This window comes from Porites lutea, chromosome 1 (assembly GCF_958299795.1).
Source record: "Porites lutea chromosome 1, jaPorLute2.1, whole genome shotgun sequence".
Taxonomy (NCBI): Eukaryota; Metazoa; Cnidaria; class Anthozoa; order Scleractinia; family Poritidae; genus Porites; species Porites lutea.
In genome coordinates, this window is record NC_133201.1 from 25,995,680 (window position 1) to 26,017,693 (window position 22,014).

General features: G+C 38.5%; 1 protein-coding gene across 1 annotated transcript; it reads right to left on the minus strand.

The window, feature by feature from the left end:
• Positions 1–923: 923 nt before the first annotated feature.
• On the minus strand, positions 924–20,165 carry LOC140946986 (phenylalanine--tRNA ligase beta subunit-like). The gene is made up of 21 exons (XM_073396073.1): positions 20,027–20,165; positions 19,876–19,931; positions 18,068–18,129; positions 17,594–17,650; positions 16,678–16,747; positions 15,903–15,962; positions 15,431–15,595; positions 15,260–15,301; positions 14,169–14,277; positions 12,860–12,930; positions 12,632–12,693; positions 11,650–11,701; positions 10,941–11,002; positions 10,284–10,390; positions 9,413–9,513; positions 7,755–7,835; positions 6,666–6,758; positions 5,306–5,423; positions 4,607–4,671; positions 3,421–3,520; positions 924–2,304 (listed from the first exon to the last, which is right to left on the minus strand). The coding sequence occupies exons 1-21, from the start codon at positions 20,082–20,084 to the stop codon at positions 2,153–2,155; spliced, it is 1,743 nt and encodes a 580-aa protein (XP_073252174.1). The 5' UTR covers positions 20,085–20,165; the 3' UTR covers positions 924–2,152.
• Between the last annotated feature and the right edge of the window lie 1,849 nt (positions 20,166–22,014).

Below are 22,014 nucleotides of genomic sequence, written 5' to 3' on the forward strand. Positions count from 1 at the left end.
GGGACAATATATTTTGCTCAGCATTAGATTCGACACACCTAAAGTTCGACGCCTAACTCTTAAATCTACCGGTTCGGACAACTATTAAGTCGTTACCCAATGAAGACAAGTTTTAACGCTACGCTTAAAACAAATAGAGTGAGTCTGCCACGAGACTGGGTTCATGTGGAAATGCGCGTATTACAGCTAGGGAGTAGAACAAAAAAAGGTTAAGTCCTTATTTACCTCTGTAGCTCGAAATAGTCATCTGACTAACAAACCTGGCCCCAGTTATTCAAAAGGTGGATAATGCTATCCACCGGATAAATCACTATCCAGCGGATAAGTACTTGGGAAAACAATTGCGTTATCCACTGGATTGAGCTTTATCCATCCGATAGCGCTATCCAAAGTTTGAACGACTGGGGCCTGAGGCCGACAGTGCACTCACTTTAGTTCGGTTATAAGCCCCACTGGATATAAGCCCCCCCTCCGCTTCCACCTTCCCCGTCCCCGTTTAAAAGTCCTCGTAAAACCTCTTGTGAAGTTGTATAAGCCGGTACCTATTTGCTATCCATAATTCCCTAATACTCATCTACTGGATAGAGATTTATCCGATCGATAGCACTATCCAGCATTTGAGCAACTGGGGCCAGAGCCCGGTTGTTTGAAGCAGGATTAAGATAATCCAGGATAAGCGCGAAATTTATCTTCATCTCTGAACGCCCGCAAAGTAATTTCCTCTTGACTCTTTTTGTCACCAATTTGATCGTTGGATAGTTTATAGCTTCCTTTTTTCATGTTAAACATAAAGAAACAACGACGATTCCTATGCCAACCCTCTGATCAACTCAAGAAAACTACGTAAATCAAAATACATAAAATGCGAAGGTTGATCACAAAAATTTGTTTTGCTTGTAACGCTATACTACTTCAGCAGACCATTAAGGTATGTTCGACAATTTTATTAAAGGATCCTACCAACAATGAGCACTGATATTATTCATTCTTGACTACAATATGTTCCAAAGAGCTACACTGTATGTTACACGAACGTGCAATTCTAAATACTATATTTTAAAACACTTTGTAGTTTATAGCGTGTAACCGAAAACCAGGAGCCAATTTGGGTATTTATTGATATAAAAATTTAGCTTTTAAGATATTTCAAATAATTCAAATATGCTCGAGTTGGCTGGTAGATAGATTGTTTTTTTTTTAATTTTGGGGGGACCTTTCTATAGAGACAAAAAAAAAGGTTTTATAACATTTGGTGATTGTACCCATCCACAACATCAAGAAAAAATACAGAGTATAAGCATCACGTTTCACGGTTCGTTCTCTCTTGAGCTCCTTAATTTCCATGACCTTCCATGGCTTCTCTCATGACCTTCTCAAGTTTTCAAGACCTTAGGTTTAACTGTCATTTCAAAAAAACTTTAAAAAAAAACTTTCCATGTTTTACGGTATTTTTTGACTTTAAACAGTTCAACTCTGGTGACCACCAAAATGCGTGCAGTTTGCGCTGATTAGGTGCTCCTCTCTATCTTACATTGTCCTTGGTTTGTCATCAGAAGTAACTAAACTACCAAACAAAACTTTAATTTTCCACGTGCGACTTTCAAGGACCGATAATTTTTCAAAATTCCATGAATTCCCAGGCCTGAAAAATGAAATTTAAGAAAAAATGAAATTCTTGAATTTCATAACTGCGTTTACGTGTAACGGCAAACGCCAATTTGTACCACGTGACCAAGTTTCCCCTTCACTTGTCGCTTACTGTTCATTATTTCAACAAAAAAATTAGTAGTTTCACGCAATTTTTTTTTTTATCCAAGCATAAGAATCGTTTTGAGCTCTTTTTATCTGCTCATTTTCTATTTTGAGAAATTCTCAACTTGAATCTGACAGTTGTCGCTTGCCGTATACGTGATGCTTAAACCCTCTAAAGACCGCAAATGCACACACAGGGCAGCTGTAGAATAGTGTTTACCGTTGCATGAAAAGTGTAACACAAAAACTGTCTTGATTAATGCTGGTGCTTAGAAGAGATGACGCCGCAGGGGAATGTTTCACTTTTAAGATCCCTAACATATTAGTGACACAAAGATACATGTCGAAAAAAATTGACCTACATCTTTTAACACTTGCGAGATGGTATTTAAATTGTTTTTCAGAGGAATTCCTCCACGTCCAATTCAAGTACTGCGCATGGCAGGTTTAATTCAAAGTTTTGGACGACTTCCGGGTGTAAGACACCCATGATTCCTATTGGCTTTCCGTTGGCGATGACCTGCGCACAACGACCTGGGAAGAAGGTTTCATCTGAAAAAAGAAGGATCATGTAAACAGTTAACTAATCAGCAATCAACCAGTCAATCAATCAATCAATGAACCAATCAATTAGTCAGTCAATCGAACAATCAATCAATCAATCAATCAATCAGTCAATGATTCACTTAATCAATCAGTTAATCAATCATTCAATCGATAATACAATCAATCAATCAATCACTTAATCAGTCAATCATCAACCAACCAATCAGTCAATCAACCAATCAATCAATCAATCCACCATCCACCAATCACTCCATCAATCAATCATTCTATCATTCCATCAATCAATCATTCAATCAATTAATTACTCAACCAATCATCCATCCATCTATCAATCACTCAATCAATCAATCACTTAATCATTCCTTCCTTCAATCAATCAATCAATCATTCAATTCACCATCCAACTATCCATCCATTCATCCATCCATCCATCCATCAATCAATCATCCAATCAATAAATCAACCAGCCAATCAATCAATTTACCAACAATGATACATTACCAGAGCAGAAATAACTACGTTTACGTACAATGCAAAGATTTGATGCTCTTTTCACTTTAACAAGCTTTGTAATAGCTTCTTGGTCTTTGATGCGATTATTACTCCAGCTGGGTGCTCACATCTCGCAAGAATAACACGAAAAATCTAGCGCGAAACCCCAACTCGATACCCTGCACTCACAGGCCATAGTTATGGCTAGTTCTTACCAGGACTGTTGTAAGTCTTTTTAATGGTTTGCATAACCCTGAAAAATGGCTAATTCATAACGTAAAGATCTTACTTTCATGGCCATTCGACAAAGTTTTGGACATTCACACTTACATTTACATTCTGTATATTTACTGATCAAGCCCTTGAGACAGGTGCAAAAGCTTCAGGACAATATGCTTAAATAGTCGTCGTTGAAACGTTAGAGATCAATTATGGTTTCACCGGAGATAAGATTTCAGTTTATTACAAGTCTTTGAGTAAAGCAATGTTCACCTATACCGGTATGGTTTTTCGTGCTATAGGGTATAATATAGTATAGTGTGGTCGTAAGCATTCTCGTTGATAAGCAGAAAAGATTAGTGGAAGTTCTAGCACATATCGCAGAAATACCTTCGTGCGCTTTCAAGTAATATCCACGAGTAGAGGTTTTATCTTCTGTGTATGGTACTTCAAGAAGCTGCATCGTGCGGTCCAACAGACCGTGGATAACCTTTAAAAGAACAATTAAACCGCTTGTGTTACTTCAAATCTCCCTATTGACAGTGAACGGACTTTAAAAGCTGCTCATTCCATAACAACGCTGTTTAAAACGGCTAAAAAAAAACGGGGTTCGTACTCCTTTGAGCTCTTCAAATTTCATGACTTTCCCAAAGCTTTTTCCATAACCTTCTCAAGTTCTCCATGACCTTAGCTTTGGCTGTCACTTTCGGAGATTTTGAAAACTTACCCAAGTTTTTTGTATTTTTTACATAACCCAGTTTAACAGACACAAACTGTGGAGTCCACCGAAACACGTTACGTTCGCGCTGTTTAATTACTTGTCCTCGTCTTATTTTTTTCCTTGAATCTAAGAAAAAGATACCAAACAACTTTTTGATGACTTTCCATGGCTGATAATGGCCCATTTTACAGTTTTATGCTCATTGCCCTGGACTTTGGATAGAAGCAAGGCTAGAGGTGACTGCTCAGTTACAAACCTTCTTGTTTTTCATATATAAATGATCATGTTTACGGGCTTGTTCGCATGAGGATAACAGGATTTGCACATAGAGAGCAAGAAGGTTTGCAGTAAAAACAAGGTCTTCCCAGCCTCGCTACTATTCAAAGGCCAGGGCACTGAGCTTAAAACTGGAACATGGCCTATTACATTTCGTGACTTTCTATGCCTGGAAAATGAAATTCTTAAATTCCATGGCTTTCCAGGCTTTCTATGAGCCGTACGAACCCTACAAAAATAAGAGGAGAAAAAACCTCTTTATTTCATTATTATTTGAATGTCAATTTATTTAGCACGAAAGTACTCTTTATGTCTCCTACTGGAGACGGGACCGCCATTTAATGCGGTCGTCCGAGCCACGAGAGGGTGAACCCGTTTGCAGGGCAAAGGCAGTACCTTTATTTCTCAGTTATATTAAGACCCTGAGTATTGGTCGGGTCCCGGGAATCGTATCCACGACCTTCCGCTCTACGGTCAAGCGATTTATCGACTAAGCTCATCCTGCCGCGGTTAAAACTGGAAGAGCAAACCAAACTTTCTCAAAACATACGACATGATACCATGTATATCACTACTAACCTCAAACCCTGGCGTCTTGTTGTAATTAACAGCACAGAAACGGCGATGATTCCGAGCGCCCACATCTAAATGGAAATGGTAATACACTTGTCAAAAGCGGGCGAACAACTGACTGCATAGAACTCGTTTGGTTGGAATTATCGCGAATTTCGAAAATCTAAGGGTTCGTAAAATCGAGATAATTCTACCGTGCCAACAGACGTTTGAAGCCTTGGTGGCATAATGAATTATTTTGATAGCAAACTTCAGATTCACGTTACAATGGACAGTTCACGAGTATGACTCAGTGCAACTATAACACACACATTCACATCTTACAGTAACCACACTTGTCACCAAAAGCACATACAATTCAGCTACTCTCCACAGCCACTTATTGCCTGCGTCGCACAACAATCTAACCCCGGTTAGTAACGTCTACGAAGCAGCGCCGATATCTTTGTTCTGGGCCCCCGACGGACTCAATGAACTACCGGAAATGTGTTTCGATTTTCCCTTCAACCTGATTGGCAAGTGGGCAATGGCTTTTTTAACAGGCCAAACATGGCGCGTACTCAAATCCCGGTACACAGGTGGGGCCCAGAACAAAGATTCCGGCGCTGTTTCGCAGACGGACTTGACCAGAGTTTACTTTCGTCTGTGGCACAGGCTAAGCCACTCGCTACAATTTTAACCGGCTTTATTCAAGTTCAGCCTCACCTTTTAGTTCATCGCTGTGCACCACATCTGAAATTTCAAACAGTTTCATCGGCAGCGGCATCTTCTTGTTACAACTGACCGTTTTTAAGAGACCAGGGATAAGTGTTGTTCTGGCAACCTGCAGAAATCGTAACAAAAAACATTACGACAATTTCTTTAATGTTAACAAGAGACGAAAGAAATGAAAAAAATAAACAAATAAAATAATAATTAAATTGTAATTGTTGTCTGGTAACTTCCTACGCGCTAAGCATTTGCCTAACAAGCTCCTAAAGACCCTAAGACCTGTTTCAAACGTCATGCTACTGCCGTGCTAAGCTGGCTCGACTGTAGCTCGACTGCAGCACGATACTAGCACGACTTGGTTTCAGACGTCGAAATTAATTCAGTCGAATAGAACGGCTGTTGCCAAAAATAAAAAGAAAGAAAGAAAGAAACCGTTTAGCAAACCTTTAAATGTATTCTTATGTATTTATAATTTATGAATTGCGTTCGGCACGGCAGTAGCACGACGTTTGAAACGGGCCTTAGACACCTTTGACCTTATGAGGTTTACAGGATCTACTGTTCCTTATCGCGTCTAGGCCCCTTCGTAGTAATTACTTATGACCAAACTGTGGATGAAATCCTATGGTGTTACCATTCAAATGAAACCTCGTTAGCAGAACTTTTGAAGAGTACCATTAACATTAAATGATTTTACAAAAAGCAAATTTGATTTTTTGTTGAGTTAAATTGGCCACCACTTGGAGTGAAAAATTCAAACTAGACAGTGAAACAAAAAAGTAGATGGTTAAGCAGTTACGCAAACACTCGTCCTGTCGACAACTCCCGGCAACGATTCTCCGTTTAGCACCACGGATATGGCTCTCAGTGAATCACTCAGATCTCAGTGAACCGAGTTGGAGTTGCACTCTTGAACTTCAGATTTCACTTATTTCATTAAGGAGTGTAACTAAGCATTAATTCACGTAGTGTTAAGTGTCAGTCAGAAAGGCTTTAGGCTGATGTGGTCTAATAGAGAGTTTTTAAAGCCTCACGTATATGGCAAACGGCAAACGTTCGATCCAAGTTGAAAATTTCACAAAATAGAAAGTGAGCAGATAAAAACAGCTTAAACAAGACTTATGGATAAAAAAAATTGCGTGAAACTACTAATTTAGGAGAATGTAGAAATAATGAACAATAAACGACAAGTAAAGAGGAAACTTGGTCACGTGGTACAAATTCACGTTGCCCTTTGACGTAAACGTAATGCTTACTTTCTCTAATATCTTTGCCCTGGTACGTAGGCGTTATTCAAAGGCGTTCAAGGCTATTGGAACTTAGAACATCGAAGTAACAAAGGAAACTAGTTTACCTGGAATTCCAGCGTTTTTGGATTGGATATGTGAACTGCTTTGGATGACGATAAAGGCTTCTTGAGCTTCTCCGACACATCATCACGAGAACACTGCAGTTAAAAATAACAAAACGATCACCTTGGAATAACCGCGATTCTCTCTCCTCTTTGAAGGGCCCCAATAGGGTTCTTCAGTCCCATAATCCCGACCCAAAATTTCGTGCAATCCACTAAACCCAATGGTTATTTTTTGGCATTACACCTCCCGCGCATACTCTCAAATCCGGAATCTCGAGTTTCAAATAAGGAAAATCCCGAATCCCGAGCTTCAAATAAGAAAATTCCCGAACCCCGACAGTGTTTGAAGTAAGGAAAATCCGGAATACCGAGTTTCAAATAAGGGAAATCCCGAATCCCGGAATCCCTTTGAGACCCTCCTCCTTTTGAAGATCGAAAAAAAGGGTTCAGTTCAAAGATCCAAAAAAGGTTTATTTACTTTTTACGACAATTTACACCGGATCATCGCTTTCGAGCGGTCTGTAATTACGCATCAGAATCCTATAATCGTATTGATAGTGGTTATGAACGATCTTCGTAAATACTTCAAGACGGCACAACTTATTGGACTTCCTGTCACAATTAAATACACTACCGACACCAAACATTAAATGTGCTGATGGTATCCGATAGTTCCTTCCCTTTTTTTATCTTTTCGAGTTTTCTTCCAACTGTTTTTGTTTTTTGTATTGTCACGCGATTTTGTTGTCTAAAAAAGCAGTGTCACTTGTTTTAGCCAATCAGGTTACGAACTGTAATTTTGGGTCAAACAAGTTCTCCTGCGCATGACATCGGCTTCATGAATTTTGTTGGAGGACAGGGCAAGATTCCTGAATGGCCAATTAACGCTACTCTAATTTTCATTGTATTTACCTTCTTGTTTTGTTTAGAGTATCATTTTGTGTTACCCAACCTGTATCTGAGAGTAAAGGCTTTACAATATCTTACACGCTCCAATTACAGGTTAAAACTTTGCTTAACCCTGGATTTAACTTAACTATCTTTCAAGGGAGGGATTGATAAAAAAGGAACAGGATAAAATTTCTATACCAGTGCAAAAGTGAGCACTTCAGTGAATCCAGCCTGAGCTATTTCCTGCCTCAACAAATCGCACAGTGTGTTCAATTTGAACTGTGAAGAAATAGAATTGAATTGATTAAAACACTTAAGATGATCTTGTTATATAGCTGGAAATTTTTTTCTCAACAGCGCGCGCTCTCATTGGTTACTACTAGGTCACATGAGGTCTAACAATAAAATCGTTTCCCGCCAAAATATGTGCGCGGGCAACATTGCAAAATCTATGACGTCACAGGGTAACAGCGCAGTGCTACTCGCGAATATTGACAGACGACCGCCGTTACAGCGAGGTTTAATGAATTTCCAGGTTTAAAATTTCCAGCTACGTAACAAATCACTTAAAGACTGGTCCCTTGGGGAACAAAATCAACTGTTTCCCTCGGGACCAGTTATTAAGTGTTTATTGTCTCAGTAATTCAGTGACATATCTACGTCTACAAGTACAAACAAATAAACAGAAATAAACAAAGCTAAGCAAATATAAATTTGGTAACACAAAGATTTGGCTTTATGAACTAATTTGATAGAGGATTGGCCGCCGTAGGGAAAGAGAGAAGCTGACGTTTCGAGAGCCACTGACCTCAAAAACAACATTGTATGTGTGTTTTTTCTACTGAATGTTGGAATTAAAATCATCGTCAAAATGTTCGGAAGGCTTCTAAAATGTACTTTTTACCTACGTTTTTCTTGTTTCCCCGCCCCTGGCCCAATGTTAAATAACACTTGAGTACCCTGCGAGCGAAACCTCTCCTCGCAGGGTAAACTTGAGTGTTTTGTGCGTGTTATTGTTCTATTATATCCTAACCTGAGACCAGGCTCTATTTTTGTTACGCTTTGTAAATAGGGACCTTACGAAACTGCGACGGCGACGGCAAACAGAACGTCAAAAAGGCAATAGGTTTAATGAGCAAAACCACAACTCTGCACGTGCATCACGCTTTTTTGTACATTTCTTTACTGTCCCTGCACAACTACGACTTGAAATGACCAAATTTTAAGTTTACTCGAGAACGGGACCGGCAAGGCGATGAATTCTACCATTTCTGTCTGAACCCGGGCGCGGTCTCCTCTCTTCAGTTCCAACCAAGATTCCCTTCTTTTAAGTAACAGGGCGAATTGGGATAATCGAGAAAAAGTTTAAAAGGATGCGAAGTCTATTTTTCACCGACGTTTTTATGGACGTCGCCGTTGTCGGATCGTAAGGTCGCTAATAACATTCCGGCGGGCAAGGCAGCGCGACTACGTAAGAGAGAATGTATGAGAACTGCTAAAATTGGGCCTGATCTCAGGTTAGTTATATCCACATGAATGTGGGGGATAAATAAAAGAAAAAATATGACAAATTATAGCGAAATACGAGCGTAACACTTGACCATGTGACATGTCATCTCGTACGCTTACTTACTCGCTCACGTGACCAACAAAAATGTTTGGTGTCTTCTGGTTCCAAGAATTTCTTATGAAAAGCGCTATGGCTTCGCTTCACTATGAAACTTCCCTACGCCACAACCAACAACAAACTTATCCAAAGGTGTTTCAGTCTTGCTTTTAAATCCAATTACCAGATGAAAAACACGCTTTATTTTAACAGAATATCTTAAAGCATGGTTAACTGCATGAGGTGTTACCTGGTTTCCAATGGTATTCGTTGGTGGTATTCTCTTGACAATGTTATTAAACCCGTGAGAAATAGCTACGTCCTCAATTATATCACACTCATGGATGATATGTGAAAACAATGTCAAGGAAATCAACATTGTACGTAACACGGACTAACAACGCACCATTTAGTATCAAAGCAAATTCAAATTGTGTACGGAGCATAGTTGGTCTTTTTTACTTTGTGCAATATCACACTGAAAAAGTCAGCTTTACTGCGTAAGTGTGAATAGCGACTAACACTGACGAGCAAAGACCTGACTTAGGGCCTGTTTACATGGAGGTGGGAGACCCCAGGCTAGCCTGAGTATCAAGCCTTCCTAAGGGGCTAGGGGAGAGGAGATTTTAGATGGGGGAGGGGGGAGGGCTCTCTCCCTTTTTCGCTTCCATCTTTCCTCTTTTCCCCCAGAAGCGCCTGATACTTAGGCTAACCCCAGGTAGGTGAAGTAACCCGCCTGTCCATATAATCTCTCATTTTAATTTGAACACGTTTACATGATAGGTGGGGTGACCGGCCAAATGTTACCTCACCTACCTGGGGTTCCTAATACATTAGGCACTCGTGCATACCGGTATTCCAATCATATGCAAATTACACTGTGTAACAGTTTGATTTGCACTGAAGTAAATATTCAGGATTTAGTTCACCAAATCCTCTCGGCCGATAGAATAACCGCAGCCTAACCACTGAATAGATACCTGCAGGCCCATTGGATAGCATTGAACAATTGTCCACCTATTCGAAAGCTTAGACAAAATCGCAATTATTTTTTAACTTTTTTGCAAGAAATTGTCTCTCAAGGCTAAAACTTTAGTGGTAATGGTTATAATAAAGGATATCAGCTCTAGTTGGAGGAATTTCTACTCTGACACTTTTACCACCGTCAATGACCTCACTTTGTAGACACATTCGAGTCAGCAAATCAGCAACACGCTCTGGCGACTCCCTGAAGACAAACAAGTATAGAATTGTTACGATTGTTATGATTGTTGATAGGGTCTCGCATCAGGTCCTACATTAACTTAAGAGAGGATTTTAAATAGTATAAAAACGGTAGAAATAAGACCTCAAACAAGTTAGGAATCTGGAAATTGCAATCCTTGAAGACTAATATTTCATTTTCAAAATGGCCGGTGTGGCCTGCCAGTTCTGACTTTTGGAAGGAGCCTTAGCCTTCCACACAGACGTTCTTGGGGTAGTGCACTGAGACAAAAAGGACTGTTCACACTACCGTGTCACCAATGCCTTCCCAATATAGAGCGATGTTGTGCCAGCATTGGTTACATATATTGAAAACTGCTACCCTTACCACGTACGTTGGTAGCGTTGTCTGAAATAGGCTCCTGAAATCTGCCCATCCACCCCTCCCTAACCCAACATTTTGCCCCAAAGAAGAAGTTAGTGATAAAATTGGATTAGGGGAGGGGAAGCTGGGGAGTTTACCAGAATCTTCCATAGACAATAATAATGATAATCATAATAGTTAAATGACTTACTTGATTCCAATTTTCTTGTTAATTTGGTCCACTTCAACTACTTCATGGCGATACTTCAGTTCCTACGAGCACAAGAAAAAAGACACAATGTAAAATTGCAGCAGTTGCAAAATGCAATGTTGTGCATGTTAGTCACCTTTCTATAAGAATGACCATCTGCATTGCTCTGTATGGAAAATGATAGAACATGCTTATTCAAACGATTTTCAAAAGCATTTCACTTCCAATAAAGCCGAAAGAAAAGAATTCAACAAAAAATTAAAACCTCTATTGGCAAAATCCTAAGAAATAACACTGTGCAGACATTCTGCTAAAGCGATTTTATTTGAATGGCAACAGCACAGGACTGTACCAATAATCTTGCCATAAAAATCATTGTTTGGCAGAGTGAAATGGTTTAATACTCGTCAAGCTGGTCAAGGAAAAGTTCTCCGTTCTCGATTCTTTAGTCAGCACATGGTATTTAATTACAGTAAAACCGGGAAAACCGGTAAAACACCAGATATATTTCTGGAATGTTATTGCATTGCAAGAAAAAGCCAATAAGGAGTGAGAAAACAAAACAGCAAGCAGGTTTCGTGGCCAGTTCGCGTGTCTTGATCTTTGCTGTGATTGGCCATAAGACAATAAACATTCCTGAGATATTTCAAGTGTTCGTGGTTTTCCCGGTCGCACTGCAAAAATCCATTTGAGTTTTTATAAAACCTACCGGGTAAGTAACAACGGATCCATCGGGCTTTTCTACTTCCACAGACTCCACCCTGGAAGAAATAAAATGCATAATGCTTCATCAGGTAATATGCCACAATGTATGTGCTCCTGCCCCCACCCACTCCACCCCCACTGTAAAAAACTCTTAATTAACACTGCCTGGCTTATATTATATATGTTACAGGTGAAAATAAAATTAAGTTTAAAATTTTTCAACCAGGTTAATTCCCAATTTCCTTTGTCGCCTAGCTCTTATTATTCATAATTTAGGGTTAGAAGACAAAGGAATTTAAGAATCATTAAAAAATTTTAACCTGAATTTAATTTTGACCTGTAACATAATTATACATTAAATAGGTTTAAATGCCAAGTATGAACAACAACAACAGCAATAATTATTCCTCATCTGCAAGTGCACATCATGGATAAAAGAAGCAACAAAAACAGCGACAAACAGGCAAAACAAAAGCAGAAACAAAAAACAGCCAATTTAATAAGAAGTACTCGCAATGGTAAGGCTATATCTACTATGTATTATTTGTGTAGAATTTGCACAAGAATATCACTTCTGTGAGCCAACCATTAATATGCAAACAAACTACACTGTAGAACATTGGATTATGAACCTGTTTCCCAGGACAAAGACTACTGAGACTGATTGTGAGACCAGGGGATTCATCACTTAGAAAATCATGAGACTTAGTACAAGCACTGGTATGCACATAGTCAGCCATACAACTGTGTACAATGTACACTAAACATGCAAAGGATGAAAATTAAGTTGTGACTCAGAGTTCCAGGCACTAAGCGATCATCACCTAGTACATGAAACTCCAAGTTACAACTTAATTTTCAGCCTTTGCATTTGAATTGCACTCTGCATATTTTATGCATTGAACACTCCTAGGATAAGTGAAACTTTTATATATATACAAACATTTTTTGTTTATTTTACAATTTACACTATAGAGCAAACTTACACAAACGGCTCATCGCAATACACACTGAACATGGTCACCAAGGTGTCCAGGACAATTTTTGCCTGAAAAGGTAAAAAAAATCATTAGTCAGTGACGTGTTCACAGTTCATTTTTCTACTCACTATGGCCACCACAATGGCCACATTTTGAACCACTGTACATAGAACACATTTCGTCATCAAGCAACACTATCGGCTTAAACCTGCTTTCATTTAGCCTAAAAGTTACCTTGTGCAGATCTGTAGCAGTGCTTTCGATAAAAACATTTCGTGTGTTAAGAGTTATCTTTGAGTGTTCACCTGAAAGAAATAGATCATTATGTATCCATAAATACATATACATTAGGTATGGGCTTTTGTCGGAGTATTTTCTTTCAAGTACAATGCAGGATGAACAAAATAATATTACTTGTCTGCTGCCCAATATGGCTGAATGGCTGTTGTATGTGCTTGTTTTGCTTTGCTTATGCTGTGCTTGTTTAACCTCTCCTTAATGACATACATTAGAGCTGTCCACATACTTTGGACACCTCTTTATTTCAAACACCTCTGCATAATACGGACATCTTTGCATAGTATAGACACCTTTCCATACTGTGGACACCTCTCCATTATGAATGCAATATGCATACTATGGACACCTCTCCATACTGTGGACACCTCTCCAAGCATACTATGGAACCTTTCCATTATGAATGTAATATGCATACTATGGACACCTCTCCATACTGTGGACACCTCTCCATTATGAACACAATATGCATACTACAGACACCTCTGCATTCTTCATTTCACATACTATGGACACCTTTGCATACAAGTCATTACTACACAGACCTTTGCATAAACTATGGACACCCTTGCATACCAAGGAAACCTATGCACAATATGAACCCCTCAGGATACTACAGACACCTCTGCATACTGCAGTCTACACCTACGCATACATGTACCATGGACACCTATGCATAATAATTATAGACATCTCTTCATACTCAAGACAGCTATTACCGATAGTTCTCTTGGTCCATACTACAGACACCTGGGTCATTTTGGTGTCTGTATTTTAAAAAGAGGTTTGAGGGCACTTGATCTTATACTTTTTAAAAACTTTCATGGTAATTATCTGTAAAAACATTAATGTAAAGGATTTTCTCATGGCAACTAAACAGCCTTTTTTTCAGTCTTAGGTTTGTGGACCTGGCAGTACCAGTTGAGAAAATAAATATGGTAATTATAAAGGTAAAAAAGGTTAAGGATTTGTTTATAGTGGAAAGTGTGCTCAGCTTATCCAGCTAGTTTACAGGCACTCCACTCAAATTTTTAGAAACAAATAATTCAAATACAGCATAACAGGATTAAAAACCCAGCTGGCAGGAGGCAACCAGTTGACTATAATATACAAATTTGGAGAAGGATTTGAACTCGGGACGACCAGGAACAAATCCAGCATATGGGCAGAGCTGGACGAATTGTAAAGTGTAAGTCTGACATGCCGACACTTGACCACTATGCTTCCACTAATTATCATACCATACCATTGATAATGGGTGGCATGGAAAGCACAACACCATTGGCATCAAAAATTATGGGATAAACTGGTTTGTCTCTTATGATTGGCAAGTACTGTTTTAAATGGCTTTCTCCCTGCAAAATGAAAAACAGCAATGTTGAAAACAACAATGGTGACTGAGTGGTCAGAGCACTGGCCCTGAAATTGTAATTTGTAATAATTTTCTTACCCACAAAACACTAAGAAATTATTAACAACTCTTTTACATTTTTCTGTGTGTCCCAGATCAAATTGGAATTTGGAAGTGTTGGTTTTTGAGGAGAGGGGAAAACAGACATACCTGGAGAAGGACCTTTCAGAGTACCGAAAAGAACCTGAACAACATACTCAAGTTCACACATGTTGATGCTGGGATTTCAGCCTGAACCACACCGGAACGTAAGCGTCCACATATGCAAATACAGGCCAGTGCGTACAACTGAAATCTGGGAAAATTTCTTTTTTCTTTCCAGAAAGTATTATTACCATGAAATCAAGATAACAGATAAATTTTTTGCATTATATTGGTTTCTTTGTGCAAGTGTTTCCTTTATCCTTTTAATATTCTTTTATTATCACGCCAGAGATGGGTAAAATAAAAAATATTAGCTACTGCAATTTAATTACTGAAAATGACCTATGGGAAACGCAGGAAATGGCATTTCTGAGACCCCTCTGCACTCTAACTTTTCTTCCCATGCGTACACCTTCAAATTCACCCAATACCGCCCTGCCACACTCTGGCAGAAGGTGCGAGTACATGCTCTTATCGCTGTACCACTCTTACTCCCCAACTGTAATTGAGAGGTCTCAAACAAATACATAATTATGGAATGTTTTCTCTCACGTGGTTAGCATCTATGCAAATTTTTGGAACAAAAAAAAAACAGGATTAATTTGGAACATCAACATGGCCGCAATTTCATTGTTTTGGAACACCAATACAACCGCCGTAAGGTCATGTGAAAATTAATGCTCTATACCATTTGATCTTGAGGTGAACCCCAAAGATAATTTTCTGGGTGGTTGCCATAAAAATTGATGATTTTAAAACAAATTTTTCTGTTCTTTCCTTACTTTATATAAATCCATCAGTTCAACAGCAGTAAATTCTTTTGTCTGAAGAAAAACAACAACAGCAATGTTCAGAATACATGTAAGATATAACTGAATCTACAGGAATCCAACATAAAATCTTTTTTTTTTTTTAAACCTTAGTTTACTTAACATTTTCTTGTCACAACATACTTGATTAAGCGGTTTGAACTTGATTTCTGATGGAGGGAGGGCATCAAACAGAAATGGCCCTTTGAGGGTGTCAAAATCATGTGTTCCTATGGCAACAAGGCTTCGACGTCGGCACAGGTTGTGATGCAGTTTGTCTTGCAGATCAATGAAGCTATCATAACTGGCCTGCCAAAAAAAAAGCCCCAATCATAAACCCTTGTTACAATTTGTTATTATTATAATACTAAGGTGTGTTAAGTGCTAAGTTGTTATGTGCCTTTTTCTTTTTCCACAAACATCTTACTGTATCAATCTCTTTTGCTCAGTCTGTATACATTGTAGCAACTGTAAATTATTGTCTTTACAGGTACATCTTCATTGACTCTCCCCGGGCCTGGGATTTATGGCCCAAGTGTGACTGAACCATATACTTTGCTAATGAGAGGTGTGTAAAGTAGGTAGAAAACCCTCCAAGGTATGCAGCTACACAAACCTGAGTAAATTTTATGTTTCTTAGAAGAGCAGCGACACAGTGTGGCCTCACAAGAGCAGTCTGATGAAAGAGGACAAATTACGTGAAACAAGGATAGAAGTGATCAAATCAATGAAAATTAATGTTACAAGCTGTACTTATGACAGGATTTATACGAGATTTATACAACACTCAAAGGGAGATTATCTTTCAAAATTGGACCTCCTCTAAGAAGGACACATTAAGCACAGGCATCTCAGCATATGTGTCCACCTTAGAGATCAGAGGTGTCTGTCTTATAGAGAGTCAAGTGAACTACATGAAGTTACTGTAAGAAAGGCATGGGTCAACTCTAGGTGTCTGTTTCATACAGGTGTCTATTAAGAGAGAGGAGACCGTATTCAAGCTTGTATGCACTCTCCACAGTGCTCCAGGCCAGGGCCATTTCGGTTGCCATGCCAAGTAGAAAAATTTTGGCCACTAGATTAAAATTGCAGTGAACATCGCCAATTCATTCAACAGACATAATTATAACGAGCCACAGTTTTTACTAGTCATGTTTATAGTCTTTCCCAATCTGAAGACTGTGGTGTACATTCTAGACTAGAGAAATCACATCAATTGCCATATAACAGCTGACCTGTTCGCCACCTTGTTGATTGCTTTGTCAAGGGAAAAAACAGCATAATTTCCCACTTGATTTTTGTTTTTGCACTGAGCTATCAAAGGACCTGTTAGCACACAGCATATAAAATAATATATAGATAAAATTTTCAAGAAAGGAGGCAAGACATACATTCTTGGAGATCTTCAACCTTTGCAATCCCCCATCTGGATTAACAGCTTTGTATCTTGGAGCCTTTATCCTAGATGTACACAAACAAGACATAATCAATAATTACCAATACAAACTGTATTGTTTGTTAAACTCGAGCCTGTGACATGTGAATGTTAATAGAAGTTTCACTTAAGGCCATATACATGTATTTCTGTTTCTAACTATGGGACCCCATAAGCATCAGCTTCAATTTGAAAAGAGGCTTAATGTAGGATGTACATGCACATCCCTTTTTTTTGACTACAGTCGACTCTCTCTTAACAGACACCTCTGCAAAACGGACACTTAGAGTTGGTCCCTGCCTTTCTTTACTCCTTTTAAAGGACTCTCTATAAGATGGACATCTCTCTAAGACGGACACTTAGTGCGGTCCCAAAGGTGTCCGTCTTAGAGAGAGTTGACTGTACTAGTGGCATCATCAATTTTAATGCTCTTAGACAACCTTAGACAACACACTTTGAAATCCACCTTGTACAGAGGAAAACATCTTTTGGATCATACTCAAATGAGCAAAATTCAGTCAAACAGGTCAAACAAAAAATTTAATTCAAAAAAGGTCATGTCTCTTTGCCGAGAAAACCTGAATGAAAATCTTGTTTCAATGATGACCTGCATTCATAACATTATTTTATATTCATGATCCTCAGCCAAACTTGATTCCAGGTTTCTGTCCTACTCTTCCTCCAAAGGAAGAGTAGGAGAGAAGTCTGGGAAGGATGGTGGATCCTTAAGCTTTTTTGGGAAAACTTTTCCCACCTAAAGAATTGTAGTGTACCCCTGAAAAACAGACAAGAGATACACTGAAACTCTAAGACAAGTAGTTTCCAGTGCCAACCCAACAGCCTCAGCCTTAAAGACAGTTAACATTACTCACTTTCCAAGGAAAACTTGAATTCCTCGTGATATTCCCTCTATGCAGAGAAGATCATATCTGTTGAGATTTTAAAGTAAATTATGATATATATATATATATATATATATATATATATATATATATATATATATATATATACATATATACAGCTGTACAGTTCACATTAACAGTTGCTTCACAACAAGCAAAAAAATGTGTCATAATTACTGTATAAACAATCACTTTGTACAAAAATGTACAAAAGCATTCTATAAGCATTTTATGTACTTTGAGTAAAATACTAAAGCTGTCATGATTAAGTAATATTACAGATTTGCAGTGTATGAGTACTTTTAATTCCAGAAAATATCTGTTCATGTACATGTACCTCCCCTATGCGGGGAATTTTCCTAACTCCAAGCACCCCTACCCTGGAAATTCCAACTAAGCTTCACATACTTCTTTTAATTTTTTGGTCCTTGAGAGTATTCATACCTGTTGGCTGGAATTTCAATTTTGTAAATGACAGATTCATTTCCCTCTTCACCTTCACTGACCTGAAAAATATTTACCATTGTGTATATCTTACAGGTCCAATCTGATTGCTGGTTAATTTTGATTTAACCTAGGTTGATTGTCAATTTCCTTTGTCTCCTAGCTCTTGCAGACAAAGGATTAAAAATTGAGATTCAACCTAGGTTAAACCATTTTAACCTGGAATCAAATTTGACCTGTAACATATATATTTGTTAAAGGTCAAATTGGTTTCAGGTTAAATTTTTTAACCTAAGTTGATTCTCCATTTTCTTTCAAGTTCAAGTTCACGTTCATTTATTCACACTTATTCAATTACAATACAACAACAACAAGGAAAAAAAAGAAGAAGTAAAAAACAGAGCTAACTATACATTGAATTAAACATAACAAAGGAAGAGTGTGTAGCAGCCAAAGGAGCCAAGCTTTCGAGTTGGCTACTACCACAGAGCGTTTACAAGTGGGTGGAGGTTATACAGTACTAATAACAAAAAAACTGTTTAAATTAAGTAATTAAATAGAGCTAAGTAACAGATTAGTGTTGTTCAAGATGCCTGACTGTTAAGTAGAAAGAGTTTATATTCCTTTTTTTTTTTTTCTTTTTCTTTTTTTTTTTTCTTTTTTATATTCTTTGCTTGGAAACAAAGGAAATTGGAAATTGAGAATCAACCTAGGTTAAATCAAAATTAACCTGAAATCAATTTGACCCGTAACATATGTTATCACACTTTGTAATTATTGTTCTATACAGTGAAACTTGTATTAAGCAGACACCCTATAGGAATGCTTTAGTGTCCACTAAATACAGGTTTCGACAGATAATAAATAAAATAGACTGATGTTTACAAGAAAATGCCCTGACTAAATTCAAAAGGCACTTTAAGTCAACATTCCTAGGAGCAAATGCATTAAAAGTGAACATTTAATACAGGTTGGTTCGCTTCAGCCTGACTTTTTCGGTGGCTGCATCCACGTCATAAGGTGTGTATGTTGTGGTTCAATTTTATCCTTGGTTTAAATCTTATGTCCCTTTTGTTTTTGGGTATGGTAATTTATGATAATGAGTTTAAAACAAAGGGAAATAAAATTTAAACCAAGGATAAAATTGAACCACAACATGTACATGTATGACCTCTATTCTCAGAAAAGTGAATACTGGTTTATATACTGGTACAGCAGTTAATATTTGAAAAACGACAGATTTCAGGGGACCCTTTTTTGTAAAATCAAGGTCATTCAATAACTGTTAGTGCTCGATCCTACCTAGGAAGGACACTGAAAACTATTAGAGCTGATTCATTCAATGGGTTGAAAAATTGCCATAATAACCTTATAGCCTCCCACAAAGATGTTTGTGATGGCTAATTTTTTTCTCAATGATGCATGATGACCTAAAATAAGTCAGCATGCTGCGTGATAAGTACCCCTCCCCCTTTGCCACCCTTCGCTTTGGATGACTTAATTTAGTATCTAATTCAGTTGGCCAAATTTGGAGAAACTCTTTTACAAGCTAGTGCTTGTATCATTATTTTCTTGAATGCAAATTGAGTCTATGTTAAAAAGACGCCATAAACAACATATCTAGTAACCCTACAAACTCTTAACCTAACGGCAAAGTTTGGGTGACCAAAGGCCGGAAACTACCTACGTGACGAAGGTTTATGGCACGAGTGTCTATCTATGTAGTCTGTAGTAATGAGTGTCTTCTCGTTCCAGAAGAGTCTACAATGTTAGATCCTTAATAACAAAGCTTTTAAACACAAACTTACCACCTCATCCAATTCAAGTCCAAAATCAAAGCACAGTTCTTCAAACTCTTCATCAGCTATTAAAATAAGATAACAATAATTCAATGGTATACAAAGGCAAGTTAGTCAATGTTTCTACCACGTGTGCTCCTTAGCAATGGGTGTTACTCACTAAATTCCTTGCCAATAGCTTTAAATAACAGTTCTCTCTTGACATCCACTGTTGGCATACTGGGAAAATCCAAAAATTAAGCTCAAGTGAATGGAAATCAATAAATAACTCCAAAGTTTCGTCAGCCTTAACAAGCCCTTCGATAGTGAGAGTAGTTTCCAGTCTTTAGTGATGATCCCTCGGTTATATCGCGCGGGCTCAAAACCATTTTATGTGGATACTTGGTTTCGGCTACATCAAAGCCTATATCAATTGGGAGTCAATGGGCGCGATCCATTCAACCAACATTCAGACCGGTCCGACCGGGAAAAGAGGACCACCTCAAAAGGTGGACCTGTTTTTTCGAAACTTTTCCGGTTGGACCGAACCGATCCATTGAGTTTTGGACCGAAATTTCCGGAAACTTTGGTTCATGGATCGCGCCCAATTCTACTGCCGTGCCCAACTAAATTGATCGAATTAATTTCGACTTTAGCACGGCAGTAGCACGACGTTTGAAACCAAGTCATGCTACTGCCGTGTAGCTCGGCAAACTGTACAGCTCAGGACAGCTGAAGCTATTCTCGGCTTGCACTGTCACGCAATGAAACATAAAAATGCAAACCATTCAATAGAGAAGGACTAGAATCTGGGAAATGAGAAAAGATAAATATACAAAAACCCTTTCCAAGAATCAGGTCTGTGAAATTTTTCAAATGCGAGATATTGGGAAAAACGGTTTACCTAAATTTATAAAGCTTTGTATGGAAACTCTATGTTGGTGTCCATTTCAGGAACACCAATATGGCCGCCGGATACCAACAGAAACATCTGTTTTCGAGTATTCCTACTAATGCGTGAATGCTTCGCTTGGGAAACCCATAAGGATTACAGTAATATTTATTCTGAGACAAGGAATGTTTAGATTGCAAAATCTCCCAAAATCGGTAATGTTTTTAACCCACATAAGAGCTTTCCCGGCCGCCAGCTAAATGCCGCGTCACGCAAAAGCCTGGAAATTCATGCCTCCCCTCTCGCAAAACGAAGAACCCTTTCGAACCAAAAATTTGTTTATGTAAAGGTGTTTAGGTACTGTAATACCTCGTGAAAGTCAGAAACTCAGAAGAATCGATAGTTTCTTAGTTTGATTTTTGGTGACGTCACGTGCAACCCAAGAATGGCATGCTACACGGCAGTAGCTCGACTTGGTTTCAAACGTCGTGCCACTGCCGTTCCGAAACAGGCCTAACACTAATGTATTAACAATACCAAATGTAGACCATTTGAGTGTGAAAATTTGCCCCATGTAAGGAAATTCAGATTTAATAGTCTTGGATCCATATTCATACCCTGTATTCCGGATTCCAGGTACTGGATTCCCGTCTGTCAGTAGAGCTGAAAGATTCGATTCTAAATTTCAATCGTTAGTGGATTCTGGGTTCCTTGAGCTGTATTCTGGAATCCAAAGTTCAGGATTCCGGATTACACGAGCACCAATTTCCCGGATTCCGGAATCCCCATTCCCTTGCATGGGGCGATAAAATCATATGATCCTCCTGCTGTTAATCACTGGTACTCGAGGACACTTGGACCTCATTAGGGACAGGTGCGTTCTTATCTGGTTAGATATAGTCAAATGAATGTGGTACAGTGTTTTGTACTGAATACCTGATAACCTTGGCTGGGATATCTGAAACCTCTGCTTTAATAGGTTACCGGGTTCTACGGCATCGGCAACTAACTTAGCCTCCCACGCAGACGTTCTTAAGGGTTCTACACGCGTTCCTGCGTTGGGGCAGGAACGCGTGACGACCCCCTAAGAATGTCTGCGTTGGAGGCTACAACTAACTACTCTTCTTCATCTTCGACATAAAGATTTCCGGTACGAAAGCATAACTAAACAGCAACAGATAACGTAACGTAAAAGTGAAGAAATAGAAAATACTATAACAACAACAACATAGAAAACTCACTACAGATACGTATTTTAAAAACGCTAGATTTCACTG

Excerpts from the sequence above, each read along its gene's own strand:
- LOC140946986 (XM_073396073.1), bottom strand. The coding sequence starts at position 20,084 with ATGCCAACAGTGGATGTCAAGAGAGAACTGTTATTTAAAGCTATTGGC. Across the intron at positions 10,391-10,940 it reads AACAAGAAAATTGGAATCAA|GGAGTCGCCAGAGCGTGTTG; the intron begins GTAAGTCATTTA and ends GTTTGTCTTCAG. Across the intron at positions 3,521-4,606 it reads ACAAGACGCCAGGGTTTGAG|GTTATCCACGGTCTGTTGGA; the intron begins GTTAGTAGTGAT and ends GTTCTTTTAAAG.